This window comes from Helianthus annuus, chromosome 3 (genome assembly GCF_002127325.2).
Source record: "Helianthus annuus cultivar XRQ/B chromosome 3, HanXRQr2.0-SUNRISE, whole genome shotgun sequence".
Lineage (NCBI taxonomy): Eukaryota > Viridiplantae > Streptophyta > Magnoliopsida > Asterales > Asteraceae > Helianthus > Helianthus annuus.
In genome coordinates, this window is record NC_035435.2 from 57,521,972 (window position 1) to 57,549,430 (window position 27,459).

General features: G+C 38.4%; 1 protein-coding gene across 1 annotated transcript; it reads left to right on the forward strand.

Moving 5' to 3' along the window:
- Positions 1 to 7: 7 nt before the first annotated feature.
- Positions 8 to 27,459, forward strand: LOC110931747 (triadin-like). The gene is made up of 4 exons (XM_022175129.1): positions 8 to 254; positions 339 to 638; positions 26,729 to 26,808; positions 27,094 to 27,459. The coding sequence occupies exons 1-4, from the start codon at positions 8 to 10 to the stop codon at positions 27,457 to 27,459; spliced, it is 993 nt and encodes a 330-aa protein (XP_022030821.1).

Below are 27,459 nucleotides of genomic sequence, written 5' to 3' on the forward strand. Positions count from 1 at the left end.
CTAAAGAATGGATTTTGAAGAAGATCTATTGTTGTATTACTATATATCTCGAGAAGAGAGTCCTTTTAAGATCGAAGAAGAAGCAGTTTTGAAAGAATCAATTTCAAAAGAACCAGTTTCAATAAAAAAGGATTCAGAAACTGTTTTAGATAAAGCTGAAAAGGGTTTAGAAGTTGATTTAGAAAAAGCTGAAAATAATTCAGAAGCTGTTTCGGAGAAAGTTCCAGTGTTTGATCACTCATCAGATGAAGAGAGTGACGATGACAGTGTAGAAATTGAAAAACTTCAAGGATATAAAAAAATGTTTGGACCTTAATTGTTTAATATGTTTTATGCAGGTACACTGGAAAAGCTTAAAAATAAACAAGCTGCGAAAATGAAGATTGATGAGGCAGCAAATGTGAAAGAAAATGTAAAATCTGAGGAGAATCAGGTTGACAGCCTTCATCAAAAAGCATCTGAACAAGTTGAGACAACTGTGTTGTCACAGAACGATGAAGTTAAACCTGAAGAACAAGTTGAAGAAATTCCAGCTGTCAAGGACAAGAATGAAGCTGATGACAAAAAGATTCTTGGGATGTGCTTAAATTGTGAAAAATCAAAATCTGAAAATGTCAAACTGTTGAGAGATGTTGACAGTTTGACGTTGGAAAATAAAATTTTGAAAGAAAAAGAAAAAGAGTTTGAAAACAAAATAAAAGCTTCAGAAAATGAAGATTTTTGGATAAAACTTGAAAATAAAAATTTGAAAGAAAATGAAACAAAATTTCAAGATCAAATAAAAGTTTTAGAAAATGAAAAAATTGTTCTTGAGGAGAATAAGATTGAAGCTGAAAAAGCAATAAATTCTCATCTTGAGAAAATATCTCAGCTTGAAAATGAAGCTGAGAGTGCAAGAAATAAAATTGATGAGCTTGAAAAGAAATTGAAAAGTTTTGTGACATCGTCAGAATTTCTGAATCATCTGTGTCCAAAACAGATCAATGAAGTTCCAATAAGTGACAATGTCACAAATTTTGACAAAGTCAAAATTGAAGATTGTGATCAGAAAACTGATGATGAAGATGAGAAAAAGAAAATATTTTTGAAATTAAAAGAAAAATTTCAAGAAACAGTTCTACAGTCTACTGAAAAAGGTGAATGCTCAACGCAAAAACCTTTGAAGAATAGTGTAGAACAAAAACAAAAAGATAAAAATTCAGAAAATGTTCAAAAAGAAAACGTTCAATCATCCAATCGTGATAAAAAATTACGAAAATTGGAAAATCAAAACTCACAAAAAGTTGATAATAAGTGGTGGAGGTTTGACCACAGTGCTCAAAAGTCAAATCCAACTTTCAAGAGGAGTGATGATTACCACAAAGCCAAACAATGTTATGACTTAAGTGTGTGGTTTGGAAGAGAAGAATGGTATGATAACAGAGTGTGTTACAAATGTGGTTATCAAGGACACATTACTGTTAACTGCCAAAGATTTGAATATCAAAGTTTTTAGACAAGAAGATGCTTTGAATGCAACATCAAAGGTCATATTGTCAGAGATTGCCCGATGAGATCGAATGGTAGATCGAGGGCTGAATCTCAGAAAAAGGCAATGAAATCAGTCAAAGTCATAGAAAAGCCCAAAGGATAAAAAGTGGAAAAAAAGAAAGTAAAGATTTCACAAGGGCAGAAAGACAGACTGAGGAAGAAAAGAAAGAAGGCGAGAGAGTACCTTGAAAGGATTGTATCCTCGGATACAACCAGAAAAACAGATAACAGTTCTGATAAATCGGTTTGCTCTTAAAAGAATGATCAGCACAGTAAAACGAATTCATCAGATACAAATCTGAGGACACAAGAAAGAGTAAAGAAAGAAAAAATAGTTAATCAATAGATTAACAAGTCAAAGAAAGTGAGATTTTCACTTCCTGGTGATGAATTTGTTTCTTCGGAAACAAAGGAACCAGTTGTTGGCAATGAATCTGATTCGTCAAAGCCAGAGGAGCCACGCGTTGAGGTAAAAGGTGATAATTACGTTAAGACAATGGACGATGCAAGTTTTCCATCATTGTCAAACGGAAATTTAAAACCAAAGATTGAAAAGAAATTGAGTGATGATAACTCAAAAACACCCAAGGTTCGTCAGGCTTGGGTGGATCTCTTCAAATGAAAAACCTGACTTGCCGGAACTCCCAGGTTGGTAAGTGTGGAGTAGAAATCGGCATCTTTCTTGAGAAATGTTTTTTCAAGGACATTAAGTTGTACTTGATCTAACTTTCGTTCAAATGGTTGAAAAAGAAAACAAAGTGATTAGTTTATCCCCAACTTTACAAGTGGTAACAACAAAATTAATTTTCTGGAAAAACCATTTTGATTAAAACAAACTTTAGTGTTTTGAAATCATTATGGGAAAATAGTTTGTTGTAAGGGGGAGTTCTGATTGTTTACGCCAAGTGAATGGCGAATTGAAGCGATTCAAATTGGTTTGTCAAGTTTGTACAGGTTATTTTCAAATTTTCTCAGAAAATCAAAATTGAAATATGTTTTGATTTTAGGGGGAGTAAATTTTTTTTTAAAAAAAATTCGAAAATTTGAAAAATGTCAAAAACATTAAAAAAATTCAAAATTGAGTTTTGTTGTGAAATAGGGAAAATGATAGTACATCAGCTAGGCAGTTGCGGTATGCTAAAGAAATGTAAAGTTTTAAAGCATTAAGCAGTCTCGATGATGGTGTGCTGATAGGTTTTTACACATTTAGTAAATTTGATCGGGATATAAACATAAATCATAAACTTGCTTATTTCGTGGGGAACATCTCCAGGATATATAGGTAACCCCTGAAATCCTGTTTGAAAGACTCTATTTCTGACATACTAGGTCTTTGTACGTGATGATATCTGGGGTATTATACAAGGACTTCTGATTTTGCGGGAGCAATAGCCTAGTCCTCGTATAATACTTTGCATTTGCTTTAAATCTTTAAAGCCAGCCCTCAGTACAAAAAATGATGAAACATTGAAAACTGTTAATCATGTGCTGTTGTAGAAAAGATCTCCTAAAGGGGACCCACCTAAAGTCGAGCCATCATCTCTCTGCACGAATGGAAGTTCTGACCTGAGCTCTCATGGCTTCGCATTTACCCCTTAACAGATATCATTAGTGTGCATTCACCTGTAAGACTGAATATAGTAGTCTGGATACGGGAGTATATTCTGAGATGGTACACACGTATAAGTTAAGATCTTAAAACACTAAATGCATATCCTGAACAGATTGAAATGTGTGTGAAAATTTAAGAGGATCAGTATATCGGCAATCTAAGCGAATTGTTTGATTCTGAATATGAAATCAAAAGCTTAACGGTACTTGTAACTTGCCAATGGCTGATATGATTCCCTAACACAAACTCACAAAAAGTATTGTCTGTAAATATTTCTTTACTGCATTTCGTTAAAATCAAAAATCCAAAAAGATTTTCGGAGTGTTTTAGCATAAAATTTTGAAAATTCAAAAAGATTTTATTTCATATTATTTTCGACAACTGATGTTGAAAAGCTGATTTTCAAAATTCCAAGTGCTAAACATGACAAATGGTTTGGGAGAAATTGATTGAAATAAAATTTGATCTTGAAAAGCTCAAATGGTTCATTAATTTGAATCATAATTTGAATGTTACGAATTCAAGAGGATGAAGTAGAGCCTATTAGCGTCAAATCTGGTTATCTTAAAAGTGGTTGAGATTTGTGCAGCTTAAAGCCAGGTTTTCTGATCCTGATGCTATAGAGAGCCAGGATACAATTCAGAACCTGTGAAGAGCTGAATAGAGTTTGATCCAGGATTTGATCTCAAGGCGATAGCTATTTCCAGACAGAGATCCCAACTTGATAAGAGGGGGATTCTGACGAGGTTAGAGCCAGAGATAGATCCTGGAATATCATTCAAGAAGGAGTGTTGGTGCTGATGAAAAAAGAAGATAGAGTTTGTAGTTTCTTTTTAGCGTCAAATTCTGTGAAAAAGAGAAGTTCGGTCAAGACTGAAGAATTGACATGCTGAAGACTCGCACTGAAGACTCGTCAACATCCGAAGGGGAGTCTGTTGGTGCATACGTCTGTCGACTTCGTCTTCGTTCGAGTCTTAGATTAGTATTGAAAGATCAAGGCACAAAGTACGAGAAAACAGTGAAAAATAGGTTAGAAGTTAATTTCGCACGAAATTACCAACAAGTAATTTCGCACGAAATTACTAATTCCGCTTGAAATGATTTCGTTTGTACAGGTTCGTGCGAAATTAGAAGTCTATAAATAGGTGTCTTGATGTTTCATTTCGTACGAATTTACGAAGGTGTATTCCGGAGCCGAAGTGCTGCCAAAGTGTCTCTGTGTTGTAAATATTTGTCAGATCAATAAACAAGACAGTTAAAAGTGAATACAAGCTAAACGAAGACTGAATCAATGAATTCCGCCTCTGTTTTAGTCTAAGAACTCTTCTGATCGACTCATTTGGTCGGTAAAACGATCCTACAGAGGTACCAAGGATTCCTTGATGTGTCATCTCCTTCCTTACAGACGCGTAGGCTTGCTCAGCCGAGGGAAGGGGATCCCACCGAAGGATTTCTCTTTTGACTAGGTCAAACTTCCTGTCAAGAGCATTCAGGAATTGGAATAATTTTTTTTCAGACCTGATATTGTTATATGTTGCTATGTCAGCAGAGCAGGTCATTGGATTCGGATCCCTTCGATCTATTTCTCCCCAAATGCCTTGTAACTTGATCTAGAAATCTTCTAGAGCCAAGCCGTTTTGCTTGAGTTCGTTTGCTTTGACGTGTAAATCGAAGGTTTGTAGTTTATTTTTCCCACTGCAATATGTAACCACCAATGCGTCCCACAACGCCTTCGTAGTGGGAAACTCGGTGAGGTTGCCGGCTAACCCTGGTTCAATGTTTTGTATGAGCCATGAGAACATGACTAGATTGTCCTGTTCCCACTGCTCATATTGTTCATCTGACGGGTTTGGTGGGGCAAGTTTTCCTGTAATATGGCTCAATAGGTTCTTAGATTTCCCCCCTAGAGCGATCGAATCATTCGAGCCCATAGAGCGTAATTTTGACTATTTAGCTTGATACTGATCTTCAGGCTATCGGATAAGGTTTGTTTTGGTGTTTGAGATTGGGTATTAAGGTTGGTTCGAAGAAGATTCGCAAGTTGAATAGCGAGATCGTCATTGTTGCTACGGTTGTTTGGGCTAACGTCTCCGGACATGGCAGCTGTGTAAACGCTGGACACTTGAACTCGCGTTCAAGATTTATTAATTACGTTGGATAATTGAAGTCGGACCCGTTCTCTTATCGGCGTATTTATTAAATACACCGGTGTATTTATTAAATACATCGTGCCACTTGAACTCGCGTTCAAGATTTAAGGTTGCCCAACAAAGGAAAAGTAAATCCGCTCTGCGGATATATAATATTCAACGAATTTACGCAAGAATTTTTAGGGTTTCTTCAGCACTCCTCTTTTATGCTTTCTGTTCGTGCGTCCCTTCAACCTCTACAATCGTTCCCCTCTTGTTCTATTCACAGCCGTATGCCTCCAATAATAATTCTTCCTTTTTTGTCCTCTTGCGTCAGTCTTCTTATTCTCTTTTTTTCGTCCAAAAGTGCTCTCCTTTAATTCTTGTGCAGCGGCGGATTTGAAGCACAGATAAGCAACAGCGGCGGATTTGAGGATCTTAGGGTTTGGTGAAAGGGTGTGCGGCGGCCTAACTGTGACTCGCCGGAACTGTGGTTTTCTTCTCGGTCTGGTTAGTCTATTTCCCTGGTTCTTGAGGATTTGAGATTGGAATGGCTGGAAAGTGTGCGGCTGGGGCTGATGCTTGTGCAGTTGATTTTAGGGTTTTGCGGATATCAAGGTTCAGCGGCGAAGATTGTTCGTGGGGATGGACTTGACGAAGAACAAGACTGTTAGGGTTTGCGGATAAGAATCGAAAAACGACAGGTTTGATGTTTGATGTTTTCTGGTTTGATTTTGATTTTTGTGGTGATTGATTGTAGGAGATGAACAAGCTGTTTCACGGATCAAAACTCTGCTCTGATACCATGTTGTGAATGATAATCAAAGAACTGAATTTTATTGATTTAATTCTTGCATACAAAACAGAAAACTAAGCCTTTATTTATAGGCATTACAAGAATGAATAAAAGGAAAGATTTTGATAAATATAGAGATGATGTTGAAGATCCATAATTTTCTCTAAATTATTTTGTTTGTTTTTTCTAACAGTTGTGAGAGAATGTGAGGGTTTATTGTTGGGTGTTGTGAGTGATGGGCATTTCCACTAAAATCCATTACCAGTAATGGAATAAAGCTCGATGACGTGACGGAAATTGATTGGAAATTGTGAGTGATTGATGAGTGATAACCACCCCTACCCCTTTAAAATTAATGCGGATGTACAGTAGACCACTAAATGCTTATCATTCGCAATCAACACATATAGTGTGTCGTCAGTTTTGAATTAATGAAAGTTGGCTGTGTTCAACACTATAATTTGTTCATCAATGTTGACTTGCAGTCAACTAGATCTATATTCTTTTACGCTCTGTTCCCGAGTTAACTTAACGAGGGATAAGAAAAGAAAGCAAAAGTGAGAAAGGAAAGGACGAGAAAGGAAAAAAAAAGATGTCTTTCCCACCGTTTCCTCCCAAATCGGAAGGAAAGAAAAATTAATGAATTTAGCCTAGTTTTCCTGTCACTTCCTTTCTTTTCCTTCCTTAAATGAAACTCGGGAACACGACATGTTTTATTTTCCTTTCTTTTCCTTCCTTAAATGAAACTCTGGAACACAAAATATTTTTACTTTCTCTTTGTTTCCTTTCCTTTCCTTCTGTTAGTAAACTCTGGAACACAGTGTTAACGATCAAGCAAGCCATTTTATTCAATCAACAAAAACAGACCCCAACCCAAGCTAGCAAGTTGCTATACAATGGGAAGATACACCACTGATTGCAAATACAATCAATCCCCAAAATAGATTGCTATTGAATTCTAACCATACGTTATACAAAACATTCATCATTTTTTCCCTATGTTTGATTAAAAGAAACGTTGAGTCTTTAATATCTTCCAGTACTTTGGCGTTTGGAGCGTTCTTTCCCCTAAAAACCTTTTCATTTCTGCAGATATATATACACTTCGATATACTTCAACTAGTTCTATATACACTTTGATATAAAGGCACTCTAAACTTATAGAAAACTATTCGAGACCATTTAGCAAAGCTGAATATGAGTTGAAGAAAAAGCTAAGAGCCTAAGAGCAATGATCCGTTTCAACAACCCCAACTAATTATATATTTTGTTCTCTGTATACAAGTCACTACATATAACATGTTAATAACATATGATTAGTTTTGTCAGACATTAAAAATGCTTGAACCAATTATTAGGGAAATGATAGATAGAAAACCCTTTTAATTGAGAAAACCCAGGAAACCATTTTTTTTTTTTTTTTTTGAAAAAAATTACACATTTAATATACATGTTTTTAAGGGTTTTGAGCAAAAAAAAAATCAAAAAAGCGACGACCAGATTTAAAAATAAATAAATAAACAAGTTTTTATGTAACATATGTTACAGTCGCGTTGCCCAAAATTTGTTTATTTTAAAAAAAAATATCCACTTGGCGCTTTTTAGTTTTTTTTTTTTTGCTCAAAACTCTTTAAAACATGTATATTACAGGTGTGATTTTTTTTTTTTCAAAATCAAAAAATGTCGGGAGGTTAGAGTTTTCTAGATTTTCTCAATTAAAAGGGTTTTCTCCCAATAATTGCATCCAATTATTATTCCATATATAAATTTGCAACTTTTTTGTGCATCATGACTTGTACCCTATGTTTGGGGACTTTTCAAAAAAAAAAAAAAAAAAAACCCTTGATTTTTCACTTTCAACCTTAATGTTTTTTCTTTTACATTTTAACCCATTTGAAATTTTTACTTTTAACTCAAACTTTTCTATCTTTTGTAATTTAACACAACACTTTATTATTTACAACTTTGGCCCTTCCATACTTTTTATCTTTCGCAAGTTTTTCGTTTTACGTTTCATTCTAAGTTTTGCGAGTTAACATGTCGTAGCGTGCATGTGAGGTTCAACGTTTTTGCTCTATTTTTTTATATTTGACAAACCCGTCGCAACGCGTCCATTTTTTCCCTTTTGAAAACTTCCCCACAACGGGCGGGTCCTAGATCGACTAAGTTATTATTTTGTACGTTTTACGTTTCTGGTTAATTTCTTCGGATTAAGACACTGTAACGGGTGTGCGTGGGTCAACGATTTTAGTCTCCTTTTCGTTCAGTGTAATTTTTACCATTTTATCTATTTTATTTTTATGATATTGAGAGTCAATGTCGTTGTGGCATTGGTGCTACTTGGCACGGTTTTACGAACGTTTTTAACCTATTAAATTTTTTACTAATATTTTGTTTGGTTTACCCCTATAATTCCTTTACTTAAAAACTATTTTTTACGTGCATATTTTATGTACGTGATGTATAAATATGATTTGTTCTACATTCCGACATTAACTTTTTTTTATAGACGAGTTAGGTCAAATATAATACGTTTTCATTTAAATAAACGAGTTTTATGTGCATATTTTTATGTACGTTTTGGTATAAATTCAAGTTATTCTACGTTTCGACGTAAACTTTTTTTGGAAATGATTCAGGTCAAATATAATATGTATTCGTGTTTATTTTATGTATGTTTCGTAAAGTTTTTTTCGAACCGAGTGGAGTCAAATTATGGTTTCTTTTTCTCCCCTTTTTCCGAAAGCTTTAATTAATCCCTTTCGATTACATGTGCATATTTTCCTTCATGCCCGTTACGTTTTCTATGTATGAGTTGGATCACATAAAATACGTTATGGGTGCTCGATATGAATTTCATTTACTTTATGTTTGATCCAATCACAATGCTTATACAGGTTACACTGAGTTCAACTGGATACGTCGAAATGTGTGTTTTCATACGGTTAATGCATCATATTACATTTGGACTAATCTATTCAATGTTTACGATGTACCCGCGCCGCAACGCGGGCGGGTCTTAACCCTAGTTATACCTATTAATTTGGATTGAGTATGAACACCAATTTTAAAATATATTGTTATGACAACTAATTCTATTAGTTTCAATTTCACCCCTTATACTTTAAGTAATACACGTCTTTAACAAGAAGGATGGAATCGTGAAATTGATTGGGGTTGTAAAAGTTCCTTAAGCTAAGGATATAGGGACAAAGTGGCCTAATAGGGTTTTCTTAGGACTCTAAGAATAAGAAGAGCTTATTCATTCCACTTTCCTTTTTTCCTTTCATGGAAGAGTTTTTTTAGATCAATGAAGGAGAAGGAAGATGGCACCGAAGATTCGATTTAGTTAGCTTGGTTTTTGACTTCGCCATTTAAAAAGAACTATTCAAGTGAAGTGCAAGATCCACGACCTGACCGCTTAGCCTATTGTCGCAGCCCCCGTCCCCGTTGGGGTCAAATGCAGGTGTTGGGATTCTAGATAACTCGTTGGGGGTCAAATGCAGGTATTGGGAATTGGTTTGCTTAGTTGGGTTCTAGCATCTGTTGGCCTGGGAACAAAGGTAACAGTGGCGGTTTGGCAACTTGGTTTAGGTTAGCATCTACTGCTGTAGTGGCTAACATGTGAAATTGGCCAGCTGTCTATCTAGCTACTCTTCTCATGGTGACCAATTGACCGTTTCCTGAATCTGTGCATTTGCTTCCCTATTAGCCCTGACTATGGCCCTCTTTTGTTGTAACTTCTTTATTCTCTTTCTTCTCTCATGTGTTCCTTTATTAAACCAACCTCTCTTTTTAGTAGTAAAGGGTTCCTCGAACTGTGCCTTAAATATAAATATCCCTTCCTCAGTATCGGCTGAGTATCCTGAGGGATTAGATTGAGATGATGTTCCCTCATCTTTTGGTGAACTATCTAAATGACAATAAGCGTCCGAAGTTCCTTGCTCACTCATACTGTAAACTAAAAAATAGTAAAATAACACAAAACAATATTTACACATAAGTTATTTCCTAACACAGAATTTAAAATTTAAGTGTCAGCAGAACACTTCTTTTGCATAAAGCAGTGGCTGTAGCTCTGATACCACTCTCTGTCGCAACCCTCGACCCCTACCCCGGGAGCGGGTGCCGCGAGGGCAGTATCAGTGGTATCAGTGTTTATTAATTTGGCAGCTGAATACATCAGGACCGTAGTTAGAAAATATTTTTATCAGAGTAAAACACCAAACTTTTTATAATAATAATTTATTGTGATAAAACCCAAGTTCATTTGACAATATATTTGTAGGGATAAACCCTAATTATTGAAAACAAAAACTTCTTCTTATTTAGATAACTTTTATAGCCACTTATCCAAGCCTTCAGTGCTCTGCAGTTGGCTTCTAAGGGCATTCACATTGTGTTACCTAAAACACGTTTTAAAAATATTTTATCACCAAGAAATATTGGCGAGTGCATCCCAGTTTAATCAAAATAATTTTTATCACTTTACAGTATTGAGGGCATCCGTAATTACATTTGTTTATATCTACTCAGTTACTCATTCGGCACTGTCAACCTGACCTGTGGGTCATATTACCCATTGGCTAACTCTTTGTCCAATGGTAACGTCTTTCATATTTTGTATACAAAACCCCAACATACCGGCAGTAATTGTAGAATCACAAATACTCAATTAGTATTAAGTGTAAATTAAAACATTTGAGGTTTTGGTAAAATATTTTCACTCACAAAGTAATTTACAAAAAGGTGGCAGAAGGCAGATGTACTCACATTGTTGACTTAGGTAAAACTAAAGCTTCTTAGTGATTCTCCTGGTTATTATCTATTAAAATCAAACAATGCACACTTGTTAGTAAAATAACCCAATTCACATTAACCGTACAACTCGAGACAGAATTCCAATAACTGAGTCGGGCAGAGCCGACATGCATTACAGAATCCTAGATCAATCGAGTGTAACACGAGACAGAATTCCAACGACTGAGTCGGGCAGAGCCGACATGCGTTACGGAATCCTAAATCGATCGTGTAAGGTAATAGCAGGGTTATAGTACTTACAACGAGGCAGAGCTTCGCTTTATAGTGGGTATTATGCCCGGGTATTACTTCTACTATAAAGAAATTAAGAGAGATTGCAGAATTTTGAACGATTTCAACTGAAGCCGATCGATCCTATTTATAGGCCAGACTTATGGCGGCTTGCGGCCTGCGTAAGCTTTAGCTAACTCTCTCGCGAGAGATACTAGGGCTTAGGCTCGACCAGTCAGCAAACCTAGCCTTGCCACGTGTCCACACGTGGCGGCTTTGTTTGTCCAGCAAGTCACAAGGCCTCGCGGCCCGCGACACATACGGTTGAGGGGGTCGCACCCCGCAAGTAACTCCCAAACTTGGTTTTTGTTGATATTTATAAGTATAGAGGTATTTTAGGCTCGTTTCTCGCGTACAAGGTATATTCTAGGACATTTAGGGGTGTCCAAAAATATTTTAGGAGGGTTGTTATACCTATGTAGGGGAAGATCAGACCGGAATGATTATGCCTTTAAAGAAGGACTTTCAGGTAAGCATGCATAGCTTGATGGGAAAGATAATAGAAGGCGTAGGTTATCTTATAGTATCAGTATCCCTCTATCCATCTGTCTTGCATTGCTTTCTTCACTGGAGATTATACTTTACTACCATCAAAGCTAGCTTCCGGTTCTATTCCTTTTTTCTTTGAAGTAAAGGCTTGGAATCGACGAATAAATAAGCTCTTTCTACTTTCCCTAAAAGCTCACCCTAAGGAATGTCGTTTTCGCTCGAGAAGATAACTTAAGTTATAATTATCACAACTAAAGCGATCAACTCATGAACGAAGCGCTCGACCATAGGGAACAAGCGGAATAAAAGTAGCGAATTAAGGGTTAGGTAAGTAGCAGAAAACTTAGGTATCTTCTACCAGGGTGATAGACTTACATTTTGGTAAATGCACAAAGCTGGAACGCCCTTCTATCCTCTCATAATATGCCACAAGCCTGATATCCAAATGATAGAGGCGTAGGGGATTCATTCAGGTTCTCAGCTAGCTGCCATCTAGAGTATATAAAGCACCTTGAGTAATAAAGTCTTGTGCTATGAACGTATAAGCGGGTAAAGAGTACACTGAGCGACCAAGAAATCAGTAAGGGGCTGTTTGGCAACTTTTGAATGGTTAAGTGCTGAACGAGTAAGAGGTCGGAACCATTAAGTGTTGAACCAGTAAGAGGTGTGAACCATTAAGAGCCAGTATAATGCTTAACCATTTAGAGGCAAATGTGTGCTCAATTCAGATTAGAGGGCTTAACCATTCAGACTCAATGTAATGCTTAACCATTCAGAGGCAAATGTCTGAACCATTCAGACATCTGCTCGCGAACCAAACAGTCTGAACCATTAAGAAATGAACTAGTAATAGGTCTGAACCATTAAGAGTTTCATTAAGAGCTAAAAAAACAACCCCTAACTCCTAAAGAGGCTAGAGCAAGGCCTAATGGAAAATGAATCACATTCTTTATTGTGTCATATTAGAACGAATGGAAAACTAGAGAACTCCCAGGAAGATAAAGTGAAAGCGGAGGAATGTGGCTTCTGGTCTTTCACCATTGGGCTATCGCTTAGGGAGGTTTCCCGCTTTTTGTTTATAGCTTGAGAATGTGGTAACTCTTCACTTGACGAAAGAACCTCTTTTTCGTTTCACACCTTCAGTGAGCGAGTACTTTTTCTGTACTATCTTTTGAGTTTTGCAGTAGTAAGCTTCATCTTCTTTTCCCTGAGTCCTAAGGGTTTCATCTCAAGCATTCCAACTCTATCTTAGCCCGTATATGTAGTAGGTCTGATAGTTTTTCCATATGAAACGGAAGAAATTTCGTCTATGAGACTGTGGTATCTCCTGCCACTAATGATTTCTCTTGTTGAACGATTTCAGTTCCTTACGTTCTTGAGTCACGATTGGAAAATCATCTAGCTTGCTAAATTACTTTCATCGTGTAGGCACCAATGCTCTTGCTAAACCCGTTAATATGGTCGGAGAGTCTTTCCCTTCAGGCATTAAGAACTTAAGCCGAAAGAAGAAAACGAGGCGCGCACCCCCTCACACAACTACTTATAGGACCTGTCGAAAAGAAATTGCACCTCAAAAAGATGGGGACACTAGCACAGTTAAAAAAAGCCACCCTAGCAGAATGGGGAAATGCATACTACCTACCTCTCCTCTAATTCCATTTACCTTAGAATAGGCGACGAAACCGCCACACCATATATCTTGTTTCGTGCTATTGTGAGATAAGGGACAAAACGCCCTTAGACCTATACCGGTGGGGAGCAGCGGATACACTTCAGAGATAGGAAAAAGGTTCGAAGAAAAAATGATAAATAGTGTGGTAAAGTAAACCCTTATATAGGACCGTCGGGGCTGGAGTCAAGTAATAAAAGAAAAAAAGAGAGAAAAAAATGTCTGCTCGCAGAAAATTAGTTTGGCATTCTCCATGAAAACAGGGGCACTCGTTCGAAGATAAAATAGAATGAAAAGCACAACCTTTAGTTTTTAATTAATTTGATTTCTTTTTTCTAATAACATGCATTTGTTAATTATGTTTTAAGTGCGTTTTAACATTATTAGCCCTAGCCCTAATAACATTACTCTCCAAATGTTACATATACTCACAAGGCAAATTCCTATGATAGACTTCCTATTGAAAGGTAATCTAACCAAAACTTACTACCGATGTTGAATTCCTACCGAAGAAGGAAGAAGTTGTCGATAGATAAGAATATCAAAGAATATTTTGCTTCTCTTTATCATGCACTTATGTATGTAACTATTTATTTAACGCGATTACTTTTTTAGATGTTACTAGTAAATGATGAAATATGGTATGTGCAGGGCCGTCCCCGAGAAGTCGGTGGCCAATTAGGGCCTTGTGCGAGTAAAAAATAGGGGCCCTAAATATAAACTTAGATATAAATGTTTTTGTAATAAGACGATAAATGGGTGAAAACATAAGGATATTAATTAAAACCTTTTCATTGATAATATTGTGAAAATCATTTTTTGAGAGAAAAAAAAAACAGTTCAATTGAAAAAAATAAACAAAAACCTAATAAAATTGAATGAAATGCTATAATAAAAAAAAAAAAAACAAATGCCTATTATTATAAAACTTTGTTAGTAAATCTTATCTTGGGTTGTTTTTAACATGAAAGCTAAAAAGCCCATGGGTATGAAGGAAAAAAAGGTTCAAATGCATGTTTTACAAAAATAACAAAAAGATTTGGAGATCCTGGGTTTCGATCTGCACACCTCAACTTTGCTAAACAATAGCTCAACCATCTAAGCTACATTCAATATATAGACCAGTTAGGTTTGTATATTATTTATATACATATTACGAAAGAAACAAATTTATTTTGGGCCCCTAAAACTTTTGGGCCCTGTTCGGTGGCCCACTCTGCACACCCTCCGGGTCGGGCCTGGGTATGTGCAAGCAAGGAGGTTTTTAACCTATTCATGAATTCTCAAATTCAAACTTTAAAACGATTGAAAAATCATATATAAGTTGTAATTCAACTTATAGGTAAGGCTCGATGTAAAGTCACATTGTAATTTTTAATAAATGAAATAATTAGTTGTATGACGGAGGATATCTTGTTTTTAGTTATTTTTTTATTTTAAGATGAAAAAGAATAATTTTTGTAACATCAAGGAGATATATTATTATTTCTTTCCTTTAGTAATATAAAAGATTTGTGTGATATGGTAAAAATATCAATATCAATATATATTCCCTACATATAGATATTGAAGTTGAGGTACATATACATATTGAAGTTGAGGGAAGAGTGTCATGCCTCACACTTCCCTGTTAGAGCAATCCATTTTTAATTTAATTTTATTCTTTACTTAAAATTACGATTTCATCATTTGTTTAAAATTACGTCTTCGTCCCTAATTCAAAATAAAATTATATTTTTGCACCTACCTCAAAATTTACGATTTTGCCCTCCCTTCAAAAACCAATTTCTAATTCTATTCCCATTTTAAATTTACGGTTTCGCCCTCCGTCTAAAATTCTCTATATATACATATTGAAGTTGAGGGAATAGTGCCAGGCAGCTTGCCTGACACTTCCCTATTAGACCCTTCAAAATACAAATATGTTTTTGCCCCTAGCTCAAAATTACGATTTTGCCCCCAGCTCAAATTTACGTTTTTGCCCACAGTTCAAAATAAAATTATGTTTTTCCCCATAGCTCAAAATTATGATTTTGCCCTAAGTTTAAAATTATAATTTTCCCTCAGTTCAAAATATATTTACGATTTTGCCATCTGTTCAAAATTATGATTTTGCTCCCATTTCAAAAATTATGATTTTCCCCCCAGTTAAAAATTATGATCTTGCCATCGTTTTACTTTTTTTTTTTTTGCAAAACTATAGTACTGTTTTATTTTCCTTGGTTGACTTAATGTAATTTTTATTGTGTCAAGTAACGCTCGCTCATTGGTCCTGACAAATTAGTATTTTACCCCCAGCTCAAAACTACAGACCTGTTATTGTTTTAATTTTTTTTAGCAAAACTACATTAGGGTTTTCGTTTAATTGGTTGTCTCGATGTATTTTTTTTAGGTCGTGTTAAGTAGTATGTACAAGTAACATAAATACATGCATACATGTTATGAAACTAAGAAATATTTGATTTAATGCCCCGCAACGCGGACGGGCATAGGTGTAGTTTTTATTCATACAGGCATGTCTGGTACATGTTTATTTGTCCTGAAAAATTACAATTTTGCTCTAAGTTTAAAATTATAGTCTTTCCATCCTTTTAGTTTTTTTTAGTAAAAGCAGGGCCGTCCCCGAGAAGTCGGTGGCCAATTAGGGCCTTGTGCGAGTAAAAAATAGGGGCCCTAAATATAAACTTAGATATAAATGTTTTTGTAATAAGACGATAAATGGGTGAAAACATAAGGATATTAATTAAAACCTTTTCATTGATAATATTGTGAAAATCATTTTTTGAGAGAAAAAAAAAACAGTTCAATTGAAAAAAATAAACAAAAACCTAATAAAATTGAATGAAATGCTATAATAAAAAAAAAAAAAAACAAATGCCTATTATTATAAAACTTTGTTAGTAAATCTTATCTTGGGTTGTTTTTAACATGAAAGCTAAAAAGCCCATGGGTATGAAGGAAAAAAAGGTCCAAATGCATGTTTTACAAAAATAACAAAAAGATTTGGAGATCCTGGGTTTCGATCTGCACACCTCAACTTTGCTAAACAATAGCTCAACCATCTAAGCTACATTCAATATATAGACCAGTTAGGTTTGTATATTATTTATATACATATTACGAAAGAAACAAATTTATTTTGGGCCCCTAAAACTTTTGGGCCCTGTTCGGTGGCCCACTCTGCACACCCTCCGGGCCGGGCCTGAGTAAAAGTATGGTAGTTTTTTTGTTTTAATTGGTTGACTCGATGTAATTTTTTTTTTTTGAGATCGTGTTATGAGTAATATGTACAAGTAACCGAAACACAGACATACATGTTATGAGAGAGAAATATTCGGCTTATTGACCCGCAACCTGAGCAGGCCAAAAACTAGTAATATAACAATTTTGAAAAGCTTTTTCACTATAGCTATTGAATTTTTCTTTTTTCTTTTTGTTTTTTTTCTTTTTATACCCTTAACATTCACTATTGTTGTTTACACCCTTTAGCTTTATAAAAACTTTATAAAATGTCATTTTATACCCTTGAAGTTTACGTGTTAATTTTTATGTATGTTTATTGTTAGTCTACATGTTGTCACTACATTTTCGTGCTTATGTTTATGCATGTTTTTAGTTGGTTTACGTTTTGTCATATATAATACGTTTTCACTAGGTGGTATATATTCGAGTAACTTAAGTTTCAACGTTGCCACACGTGGTACCATTTTTTAACATAAAAAACAGTATTTTCTTACGTGCTTTTTTAAGTACGTGTCGGTATAGATCAAGTTGGTTTACGTTTTGACGTAAGTGGTCTACGTTTTGTCTCATTTTTTATTCGAAAACGAGTCGGGTCAAATATAATACGTTTTCACTAGGTGGTATATAAGTTCGAGTTGCTTTATGTTTCAACGCCACCGCAACGCTCGGTACTATTCTTTAACTTAAAAAAAATCTATTTTCTTACGTGCTTTTTTAAGTATGTTTTGGTATAAATCGAAGTTGGTTTACATTTTAACGTAATTTTTTTTGGCAATGAGCTAAGTTAAATATAATACGTTTTCGTGTTTATATTTGATGATACAAATTCGAGTTATTTTAAGTTTCGAGCCACTGCAACACGTGGCGGGTCAAGTTTCTAGTTTATAACAATGGCTTAGATCTTGAATCAAACTATATATATATATATATATATATATGTATATATATGTAGGGTATGGTTCAAATGAAAACCACTTTTATTGTGAAAACTCGAAAACTAACTAAAAAAACTTAAAAAACATACCAAAAAAAATTTCAATTTTTTTATAAAAATCGCAGATTTTTTTATATAATAAAAATTTCAAAAAAAAAATTCTTTTGTAATACACATGTGTAGTACACATATACATGTGCACTACACAATTTTTTTTTGAAGGTTTTTTTTATATATATAAAAATGGCGAAAATTGGTATGCAAAAAAAAAAATTTGGTATGTGTTTTTGGCCTTTTTAATTAGTTTTCGAGTTTTCCCAATAATTAGTGGTTTTTATTTGAACCTTCCCCTATATATATAATGGTTATGATTGTTTAAAATAAAATCACGTACAAAATGGAGCTAATAATCTAGTTTATGTTGTAAATGTATAAAAATAGCGGGGTGTGCAAATTTTTAATAAAACTTAAATGAAAAGGTAGTCGCAATAGTCTCAACAATATATAAAAAATGTTAATGGTATGTAAAAAATATATTTGTAGAGTTTATGTCATTAATTGTAAAGTAGCGGAGTCGCGGAGAGTCGCCTATTAAATTGAGATCCATGTATGGGTTAATTGAGAATGTGATGAAACACTGGTTAACACCGAAGGTTAACTAGCTGGGTCGTCTCTTATGTGGGTTCGATCTCCTTCTCTACTCGCTTAAGACTGATGTCCTGCAAAACAGCAACACCGTTAGCTCGTTAAGAGGGGAATATGGGGGTTTCCATCTTAACCGGGCTCTGGCATGAGAATAAGTATTGTTCCGAGGAAGAAATAGTGTGTGTGGTGAGTGAAAATGAAGGGAAAACAGAATGTATAACCTGAATGATGAAGGGTCCTATTTATAGCCGGAGGGTGAAGGGGGGAGGAGCGACCTTGCCAGCTGCCATTGAGCGCCAGCTGTCCGACCAAGGGGAATATCCTCTTGGTCTCCCCTGCTGTGGTCAGGATAGTGGTCCACGTGGCGCGCCTTCGTTGGTCCATGTAGGAGGACTCGTACTGCAGCTGTCGGTCTGCCCCCAGGTAGTGTTGCAGGTCCACATGGCATCTGGACATTGATGACACGTGTTGTCCTTCTTGTCTGGAGGAGCATCTTCGGTGCCACCTTGACATCTTCCAGAAGCTTCTAGAAGCTTCTGGACTTACTTGCTGATGTAGGCGCCATGTTGGACGGAAAAGGTGGTGTGGTCCCTGCCATGTGTGCATGGAATTGGGACCATACCTCTTCAAGTCCTCCCAGTCCAGTGTGCCTTCTAGTTGAGTTGATCGTCTAGGAGGAATTCTGGACTAATAAGGGTAGTGGTCTTTGTTGTTTGTCTTTGTAAAGCGCATGACGATGGCCTTACGAAGTTGAGTCATTATGGGCGTACGGCGCATGGTGGCAACAATGCAAAGTTGAGCCAAAAAGGGTGCAAGACGCATGATGGCATCCTTGCAAAGTTGAGCTAAAAAGGCGTACGACGCATGGTGGCAACCTTGTAAAGTTGAGCCAAAGGGGTGCACGGCGCATGGCGGCAACCTTGCAAAGTTGAGCCAAAAGGGTGCACGGCGCATGTTGGTGACCTTGCAAAGTTGAGCCAAAAGGGTGCACGGCACATGGTGGAAACCTTGCAAAGTTGAGCCAAAGGGACGCACGGCGCATGGTGGCAATCTTGTAAAGTTGAGCCAAAAGGATGCACGTCGCCTGGTGGTAACCTTGCAAAGTTGAGCCCCAAGGATGCACGGCGCATGGTGGCAACCTTTCTTTTGGGCGGTTCCTTCTGAGAGAAGTTTCTCTTCTTGGGAAGAGGACAACTGATGTGACTGAAGTGTCGTCTGGTGTTCCTGTATTTTTGGAGATGAACAGTCGCCTTTTCAGGGGCGTCAGTAGCTTTTCAACCGCCTGTCAGACGCGTGCTGCCCACTTCCCCTGGAATCAAGGCGACGGCTTATCTCTCCTCTGACGTGTCTTCTTCTTATTGGATGTCCTCCTGCTTTCCTGACGGCCCACTACCCATCGCATTAAATGCGACGGGTATAAATAGATGGCGGTTTCCTTTCTTTTCTTCACTTTTCAAAATTTCAAGTCCTCTTTTCCTCTCATCCTCTTCTCCATCTCTCCTTTTTTATTTCCAAGTCATTTTTCTTTCTTAATCATGTCTACTGGGGCGAATCGTACAAGGAAAAGGAAATACAGACCTCGGAATCCTCCTGGTCCGGATCGTGCGGAAATTAATTGGAAGGAGGAGGAGTTCCAAAATCTTGTTCGTGACATGGGTTTTTGATCCGAGTGGGGCTCTCAGTTTCCAACCCCTAATTCCACTGCTTTAGATGCTCCACCGGGGTACATAGTGTTATATGCTGCCTATTTCCGGGAGGGTAACTTCCGTCTTCCTATGACGAAGTTCACCGGAGAAATTTTGACAAACTATGGCATACATATTTCTCAGATAAACGCCTTAGGGTTACCCCGAATAACTCACTTTGAGTTCATATGCAGGGCCAATCGTATTGAGACAACTTTCAAGATGTTCAATGTGTTTTATTTTGTGAGTTATACATGCGGTTTCTACTCTTTCAACTACCGTACCGGTGGGGTTAGTCCATGCAGTACTAACCCACTAAAGAGTTTGCATGATTGAAATCAGAAGTTTTTCTACATTCATCGTGGAGTTATTCCCATCGATATGCATTATCGTGAAGAGAGTGAAGGGGTTCCTCGCGTGAATGTATATATAAATTTTGCTGAGCAAGAGTGGTACAAGGTGTTGACTCGGAAGGTAACTTCTATCACTCAACTTGAGGAGAGAGTTGTCACACCCCCAAAAATCCACCTGCGGAGTATCATCTGCTTGGGAGCGTGACTGACCAGGATCAAGCCACCAATCATATTGAACATGTAATTAATAAGTAAAAGTAAATGCCATTCAACCACCAATATGAAAGGTGTTCAAAATATAAGTATGTTAACACTGTTTAGCGGAAGCGTATAAATAAAACCCAACATAATTAAGTATGAAATGTCATAAAGTGTTTAAAGAAACAATCACGATCCAAGCCCACAACGACCAGCTCCTCCCTGTGCAAGCTCCATGTATCTAACGACCTGCAAGGCATGTAACAGAGGATCAACAACTAGTTCAGCGAGTTCACAGAAAGTAAATGCGTAATAGTAAGTTCGTTTGTAGCATGTGGCTCTACTGGGCCGATAGTACGTTCTATTGGTGGGGGCTTCCCATGTTGTATATCCACTAGACTATTGGTAACCATAAGTGTTCTTCATAACCTGAGAACAGTAATACGTACAAGCTTTACGTAGGTCTTACGTAAGTATCCTTCACAAACCGAGGATAGGGGTACGCGGGGGTTTACGTAGGTTTTACGTAAGTGCCTGACACAACCGAGGCAGTAGTGAGTATAAGTTCACGTAGGTTTTACGTGAGTGTCCTTCGCAACCTGAGGACACTGAATAGCACATGTATACGTAGGTTTTACGTATGTGTCCTGCACAACCGAGGACGATGGTAGGTAGTCTAGTAACAGTGTAAGTACGAATCTATTCAATCTCATTCCTTCAATCCCATTCCCAACCCCTGGGAATCCCATGCCTTAGTAAGAGTGTGAACTCACCTTGGATTGCTCGGTATGCTAAGTACGCGCTCAAGTAAATCAATCACGTCCTAGGGTATGCATGTATACGATAATCAGTGTACGTTTATGTTGTTCACGTATAGGTATAATCACAGTGGATGATGCATCAAAAGACACCAAGTAACATGTTGCACGTATTCATAATCATACAATTCATGCATAGTAACTAACAGTAGTTAATTATCTCGGTTAAGTTTTAACAGCATAGAATGAGTTACTGTGTTGATATATAACTCGACGAAACTTACTTGTTTCATCGTGTAACCCTTCGACGAAACCCTCCCCTTTCGTCGTTCATATCTTTGGCGAAACACTTTCTGTTTCGTCAAGATCCCCTTTGGCGAAACACACTCTTGTTTTGTCAAGAATTCCATTTCGTCAAGTTTAGATTCGTGAAGGCATCAGTTACGTCAACATTATGTCAGTTACAATTACCAACAGGAACCCTAATCGCCGTCAACATCGCACACAGAATCATACGATCATCATCATTCAGAATCATATTGCCTTTATTTCAGATGTTGTCAATACCATTGAATACGAATCATAACGTGACCATGTGTTAAACCTTAGGAGATCCGACATGTGCGTTTATCATTACATGAATGTGTATTACAAATTCTGCCCTATAACATCCTAATCTGATCATTAAGAACAAGCAATTTCAGTTTGGACACATGTAATTATAACCGATCGTATATATATATCGTCATGGCCAAATAAATCAAACATGGACACGTTCATAATCTAACATGATTCCTAGATATTTCAAGCAAAGATAGTCGTCATGGCCAAATAAATCAAACATGAACACGTTCATAATCTAACATGATTCCTAGAGATTTCAAGCAAAGATAGTAACAGATGATACGAAGAACAATCACACAACGTTAAACACTAACCGCGTTGATCCGTATGCTAATGAGATCGATTACAAGGATATCCGGAGACACGTGATAGCCGACAGCAGGGAAAATAGTTCTAGGGTTTTCGAGCTTTGCCAAAAAGTGTCAAACAACAGTCGGTTCTCGCTAAATATACAAATTGATAGACTGGGCCCGTAGTGGGCCTCGGCGAATCGTTGGGCCGGCGAATCAGCTTGTTTCGTCGACATGTTCTTGACGAATCAAAGGCCTGTTTCGTCGAGAGGATGCATGGCGAATCTCATTTGATTCGTCGGGTCCTTAATGGGCTTTAGGTCCGTAATGGTTTAATCAGTTAAGTTCTCATGCTACACTTATACAACCAAACACATAACCATGCAAACACAATAACCATACTCATGCAAACACAATGCACTTTATCATATCACAACGGTTTTAGTTATAATTCAAATAAACCAACGACTAAACAGTCAAAGTCAACATGCAGTCAAAGTCATTTGATTCGTCGGGTCCTTAATGGGCTTTAGGTCTGTAATGGTTTAATCAGTTAAGTTCTCATGCTACACTTATACAACCAAACACATAACCATGCAAACACAATAACCATACTCATGCAAACACAATGCACTTTATCATATCACAACGGTTTCAGTTATAATTCAAATAAACCAACGACTAAACAGTCAAAGTCAACGTGCAATAAATGAGAAAGTGAAAGTCGAAAACTCGAGTTGTCACATTATCCCAAACTTAAAAGAAATTTCGTCCCGAAATTTGGTACGTACCCACTGAGGAAGCTCGTTACGTTGCATGGTTTTCCTGGGGTGTCACATCCTTCCCCCGTTGATCTGGAATTTCGTCCCGAAATTCCGTGGTAGCTTCAGCCTCAGCAGTGATTGTACTGTTCGCGAACAACTGGGGATACTTTTCTTTCATTTGGTCTTCGCGTTCCCAGGTGTACTTTGGGCCACGTCGGGAGTACCAACGAACTCGAACAAGAGGGATTCTCTTGTGTTTGAGGACCTTCACATCCCGGTCCGTGATTTCGACAGGTTCCTCGACGAAGTGCAACTGTTCCAAAGCAGGGGCAAGCACCTCCTCCACAAAAATTTTCAATGGATAGGATGTCTTTGATGCGTGCTAAGGGGCTGCTAGATTGTAGTTCCTTCGTATTTGATGATGGAGGTTGACGTTAGCTGTTTTGTGTTTTGTTTGGTCTTGTCTACTGGATATCTTTATTGATGTATGGTAGGCTAGGTTTTGTGGTGTCTTAGTTTCTCTTGTTTTGTTTGGTCTACATATATGGGGCATGTCCTGTATATGAACTAGTGTGGAATTCATCCACACTACTTGTACTTAATTTGCGGTTGTTTTAATAGAATCACCGGGGTAACCCTTTACCCAAAAAAAAAAGTGCAACTGTTCGTCGATAGTGAGTTCCTTAAAGGGAATTATGAGGGTTTCATCTGACAGACATTTCTTCAGATTCGACACGTGAAAAACATTATGAACTGCCCCGAGTTCTGCTGGTAGGTTTAGCTTGTAGGCCACTTTGCCTATTTTCTCAATGATTTCGAACGGTCCGACGTACCGCGGATTTAGTTTGCCTCGCTTGCCAAAGCGAACCACACCCTTCCAGGGTGAGACTTTCAGTAAAACCCGGTCCCCGACCTGAAATTCCAATGGTTTCCTACGCTTATCTGCGTAGCTTTTCTGACGGTCGCGAGCCGCCGCCATACGTTGCCGTATCTGCGCAATCTTTTCCGTGGCGTCCACTACAATCTCTGGACCCGTGATCTGACTATCCCCCACCTCTACCCAACAGAGAGGTGACCGGCATTTACGCCCATACAATGCCTCAAATGGAGCGGCTTGAATGCTGGTGTGATAGCTGTTATTATACGAAAACTCCACCAAAGGGAGATGCTTTTCCCAGCCGTTGCCGAAGTCGATAACGCAAGCCCGAAGCATGTCTTCGAGAGTCTAGATCGTGCGCTCAGACTGCCCATCCGTCTGAGGATGATATGTTGTGCTCATGTCTAACCGTGAGCCAAAAGATTTGTGCATCGCTTGCCATAGCTCTGACGTGAATCGTGCATCCCGATCCGAAATGATGGAGGTGGGCACCCCGTGCCTCGAAACAACTTCTTTAAGATAAACGTCTGCGAGGGTGGAGAACTTATCCGTTTCCTTAATAGCCAGGAAGTGTGCAGACTTGGTGAGTCGATCCACGATCACCCATATAGTATCATTCCCACGCTGAGATCTGGGTAGGCCTGTAACAAAATCCATGGAAATTTCTTCCCATTTCCATTGCGGTATCTTGGGTTGCTGAAGTAGGCCCGCCGGTTTCTGATACTCCACTTTGACTTTTGCATATGTCAAACACTTGCCAACGTAAGTCGCGATGTGGGCTTTCATGTTAGGCCACCAATATGTTGTTTTGAGATTGTGGTACATTTTATCCGACCCTGGATGTACCGAGTAGCGAGACTTGTGTGCTTCATCCATCACAAGCTCTCGTAAACCGCCATAAAGTGGGACCCAAATACGCCCCTCTACATAGTAGGCGCCGTCTTCCTTTTGTTCCATTCGTTGCCTTGAGCCGCGTAAGGCTTCAGCCTTGACGTTTTCGGGTTTCAATGCTTCTATCTGAGCAGTTCGTATCTGTGCAGGAAGACTGGACTGAATAGTGAGCTGCAGTGCTCGTACACGTCTAGGTGTAGTGTCTTTCCGGCTGAGGGCGTCAGCCACGACATTGGCCTTGCCTGGATGGTACTTGATGGCGCATTCATAATCGTTCAAGAGTTCGACCCATCGTCGTTGAAGCATGTTCAATTCCTTCTGTTTAAAGATATGCTCGAGACTCCTGTGATCGGTGTAAATTGTGCACTTGGTACCGTATAGGTAGTGTCGCCATATCTTAAGTGCAAAAACAATAGCTCCCAGCTCTAAATCGTGCGTCGTGTAGTTCCGTTCATGAACCTTGAGTTGACGAGAAGCGTAAGCTATAACTTTATCCCGCTGCATCAATACACAACCAAGACCCTGTATCGATGCGTCACAATACACCACGAAGTCATCCGTGCCCTCCGGCAATGAGAGAATAGGCGCGCTGCAAAGCCTATCCTTTAGGTACTGAAAAGCGGTTTCCTGAGTATTACCCCAACGGTAGGTGACACCCTTCTGTGTCAGTAATGTAAGCGGCTGAGCGATCTTTGAAAAGTCTTTGATGAATCGTCTGTAGTACCCCGCCAAACCCAAGAATTGGCGTATTTCCGTTGGTGTACACGGTGCAGGCCAGTTCCTGATCGAATCTACCTTGGATGGATCGACATGAATCCCCTCCTTGTTTACCACATGGCCTAAGAAATGGACTTCACGAAGCCAGAAGTCGCATTTTGAAAACTTGGCGTACACTTGTTCCTTTCGAAGAAGTTCCAAGATAAGTCGTAAGTGCTGCTCGTGTTCCTCCTGACTCTTGGAGTAGATCAGAATGTCGTCGATGAAGACAATGACGAACTTGTCTAGATAGGGCTTGCACACCCTGTTCATAAGATCCATGAAAACTGCAGGCGCGTTCGTTAGCCCGAATGGCATGACTAGAAACTCGTAATAGCCGTAGCGAGTTCTGAATGCTGTCTTAGAGACGTCCTCATCCCGGACTCTCAGCTGATGGTAACCTGACCTTAGGTCAATCTTGGAGTAGTAGCTCGACCCTTGCAACTGGTCGAATAAGTCGTCGATACGAGGAAGAGGATAACGGTTCTTCACTGTGACCTTGTTCAATTCGCGGTAGTCTATACACATCCTGAAAGTGCCATCCTTCTTTTTCACGAATAGTACTGGAGCTCCCCAAGGCGAAGAGCTTGGACGAATAAAGCCCTTATCCAAGAGCTCTTGTAGTTGCTTAGACAGTTCTTCTAAATATACGAATTGATAGACTGGGCCCGTAGTGGGCCTCGGCGAATCGTTGGGCCGGCGAATCGGCTTGTTTCGTCGACATGTTCTTGACGAATCAAAGGCCCGTTTCGTCGAGAGGATGCATGGCGAATCTCATTTGATTCGTTGGGTCCTTAATGGGCTTTAGGTCCGTAATGGTTTAATCAGTTAAGTTCTCATGCTACACTTATACAACCAAACATATAACCATGCAAACACAATAACCATACTCATGCAAACACAATGCACTTTATCATATCACAACAGTTTCAGTTATAATTCAAATAAACCAACGACTAAACAGTCAAAGTCAACGTCCAGTCAAAGTCATTTGATTCGTCGGGTCCTTAATGGGCTTTAGGTCCTTAATGGTTTAATCAGTTAAGTTCTCATGCTACACTTATACAACCAAACACATAACCATGCAAACACAATAACCATACTCATGCAAACACAATGCACTTTATCATATCACAACGGTTTCAGTTATAATTCAAATAAACCAACGACTAAACAGTCAAAGTCAACGTGCAGTAAATGAGAAAGTGAAAGTCGAAAACTCGAGTTGTCACAAGAGTACTGGTGGCGGCTGGGATGAGTATGTTGTGGGCACCTCAGAACCCTAGGGGGTCCAAGTCTATGGCTACCAAGGAAAAGGTATTACTGTTGTTGCTTTATTGCTATATTCTTTCATAGTTTGTCGTGCGTTTCCTCATTTTTGTTGTATTTTACAGTTGGGTATAGTTTGATGAACGTTCTTGACCCTAAAGCCGGTGGTGCTATCGTTGTTGCATATTTACCCGAAGAGAGGCCTGTGTAGTTGGATCAGATAAGGGATCGCTTCTTGCACCCTAGCAGTGAGAGCCTTGCTGCTTATGCTAACACCATTTTAGGTGAAGATGGTGGGGATGATCTTGACGACGTTCTTAGTCCTACCCGGGAGGATGTTATCGTCCTTTCGAGTGAGTGTTCTGATAGATCGCATGAATGTCTAATCCCTCGTTCCCCGCGTACAGGTCCACCACAAGGGACTACGAACGAACTTGTGAACGAGCCTGCTGGTGACAATGTGGATGCTCCGGTTGACATTGCTAAGTAGTTAGAGACTAGGAAAAAGAAGAAGGTGGATAAGTCTGAGGGAAAGAGGGCCGAGGAACCAACGGTTAAGGCACCTCGTAAGCGCCCTTCTACTTCTTTCTTCCTGGATTATGTTGTCATATCTGACACGCTATCTGGTTTAGACGCAGGAGATAAGCGTGCTGAACGTGATCCCGATGATGATGCTACCATGATGGAGATCATGAAAAAGAAGAAAGTTCTTGAAGACAAGAAGAAGGAGCTTGACGAGCAGGCCGCCGCTGCGCTTTCGGCGAAAAAATCTAAGCTTCAGAAGGAGACTCCCCATGCACCTTCAGAGTCAGAGATTGACCTGGGTGTTTTTAGTGCAAAACATGTAACCTTCTAG